The sequence below is a fragment of the Etheostoma cragini genome, chromosome 12, assembly GCF_013103735.1.
Source record: "Etheostoma cragini isolate CJK2018 chromosome 12, CSU_Ecrag_1.0, whole genome shotgun sequence".
Lineage (NCBI taxonomy): Eukaryota > Metazoa > Chordata > Actinopteri > Perciformes > Percidae > Etheostoma > Etheostoma cragini.
The window spans coordinates 6,609,906-6,612,239 of NC_048418.1; the positions used below are offsets into that span (position 1 = coordinate 6,609,906).

The 2,334-nt window shown below is 44.2% G+C and overlaps 1 protein-coding gene across 1 annotated transcript in view; it reads left to right on the forward strand.

The window, feature by feature from the left end:
* Positions 1-2,334, forward strand: part of ap1g2 (adaptor related protein complex 1 subunit gamma 2) — a 15,200-nt gene that overhangs the window by 646 nt on the left and 12,220 nt on the right. The window contains exons 2-5 of the mRNA XM_034888142.1: positions 25-227; positions 776-900; positions 1,525-1,666; positions 2,194-2,294. Of these exons, the coding sequence (XP_034744033.1) occupies positions 25-227; positions 776-900; positions 1,525-1,666; positions 2,194-2,294 (571 nt within the window). The remainder of the gene's footprint in view (positions 1-24; positions 228-775; positions 901-1,524; positions 1,667-2,193; positions 2,295-2,334) is intronic.

The following is a 2,334-nucleotide window of genomic DNA, read 5'->3' on the forward strand; positions in this document are numbered from 1 at the left end:
ACACACACACACACACACACACAGCCATGTCTCCATCAGTGCCCCTGCAGGAGATGATTCGGGCCATCAGGTCAGCGAGAACGCAGTGTGAGGAGCGCGGTGTCATCCAGAGGGAATGTGCAGCCATCCGGGCACAGTTCAGACAAGCTGACAATGGGGGGCGATCGCACAACCTGGCCAAGCTGCTCTATGTGCACATGTTGGGCTACCCAGCTCACTTTGGTCAGGTGAGGGGATTTTCCTAATGCCTGTCATGGGTTTGCTTGGGCTAAGGGGGTTAGCAGTGTGAGAAACCATCATGCAGCTGGATGATCTGGGTTTAGTTAATCGCTGAATTGTCCTTGTGCAACATAGTGGACCAGTCCCTATGTCCAATTACAATGTCCTAAGCACTGTCACAGACATTATCTTTGCAAAAAAATGTGCATGATGGAGCTTGAAATACATAGGGCAATGAGACAGCACATTGTTAAATTACATTCTGAACAAAATAAGCTATGATAGTATTTGTTATGTTGCTGCTGTGTCCTTCTTGCTATTTCAGACTTTCCGTGTCATTAGACCTATTGTTGTTAACTCCCTTAAGCAAAGTCTGCAGCATTGGAAACCTATGTCAATAAAACTGGGCCACTGAATCCCTCCCAGCTCCAGGGCTGCTGCTCTGAAACTGACCTCCACTTGGAGTGGGCAAAGCAGAACATTTATCTCTGGGCATCAGTAGTGTCAGTATCTCAAGTAACTTCACGTTTAAAGGAGTTGTTGCTCTTCCCTATAGATGGAGTGTGTTCGGATGATAGCCAGCCCTCGCTACAGCGAGAAGCGTGTGGGATATCTTGGAGCCATGATGCTGCTAGATGAGAAGCAGGATGCCAGCTTGCTCATCACCAACTCCATCAAGAAGTAAGGGTAGCCACCTGAACTTGAAATCTGAAATCTCATTTAAAAAGAATCAGTATTTCTATTTTCAGTAATACTTTATTTTAACCGTGTTTAGCGTTCATATCCAATCAAAGGGGAAATCCACCAATTTTACACATCAAAGTCCGTTTACAGGTCTTGGGATGTATTACTGCATATGTGAAAAAAGGTTGTGTAAAGTTTTTAGTGGCTTCAGAAGGAGTCTGATAAAGTGCCTTAAGTGATTTCACTTGAGGCAGCGTCAGTTGGGGATGAAGACTGCAAAATATCTGGAAGTGTGGAGTTGGAAAGAATTGAGTTTACCAGACCTTTGTAGCACGCTTCTCATCTCTGCAAGAGGCTAGAAGCTTGAGGCCACATTTGCAAACAAACTATCTGTGGTTGAGTTGCATTGTGGGTAGTGTAGGCGACAGGTTTTGACATGGAGAATAATGAGCGGAATTGAATGGTCATAATTGATGATAGTACACTTTCATGTAAATAGAGTTGTTGCAAATTGGGGTCAAAACATCAGCAAAGAGAATCTGACCAAGTCAAATATTGCACAGAGAATGGATATTCTCATGTGATTTCAGTAAAATGCCCCAAATTGTGTGTTTTCCCCAGTGACCTATCTCACAGTAACCAGTATGTGCAGTCTCTGGCTCTGTGCACGCTGGCCTGCATGGGTTCAGCTGAGATGTGCAGAGATCTGGCACCAGAGATTGACAGGCTGCTCCGAGCCTCCAACTCCTACATAAAGAAGAAGGTAGGGACCACCACAGGTTTCTTTTCATTTTATTTATTGCTGTGATAATTTCATTAATACAGTTACCCCAGTGTGAAAGATAAATTAAGTTTCCCACATCTTTAAAAGCCAAAGCCCTTCATGGGGAGGCCTCTTGCTCACCCAGTGGCCCAGGTTCGAATCTGACCTGAACCCTTTGCTGCGTGTCATCCCCTCATGTCTATCCACTGCCACTTCATAATAAAGGGAAAAGCCCCCCCAAAAATTGTAACCACTGTTTAACATGTAATAAGATACATACATTTAGAATTCGTGTTTGACTGATGCTCATTTGAAAGGTACTGACAAGTGTTGGGGATACTGTCTTATCCATTTATGCATTCATCCTGTTAAAGCCCATTATCTATCATCTCAGTATGATGTAGGATTACTTATCAGCCTATTTGTGATCTGTTTAAAACAGTTACCCCAAGCTTCATCAACATCTCACGCTCAGTGTAGTAATGATGTCACAGTGCTGATGATGACTTACTCCACTGTTCTTCCAGGCTGCTCTGTGCGCTGTTCACATTGTGAGAAAAGTCCATGATCTGGGGGAGCTTTTTGTGCCCGCAGCTCGTTCCCTCCTTGCTGAGAAGAACCACGGTTAGTGGATCTTAACGACTCATACCCGTAAGCTTGTCTCACAA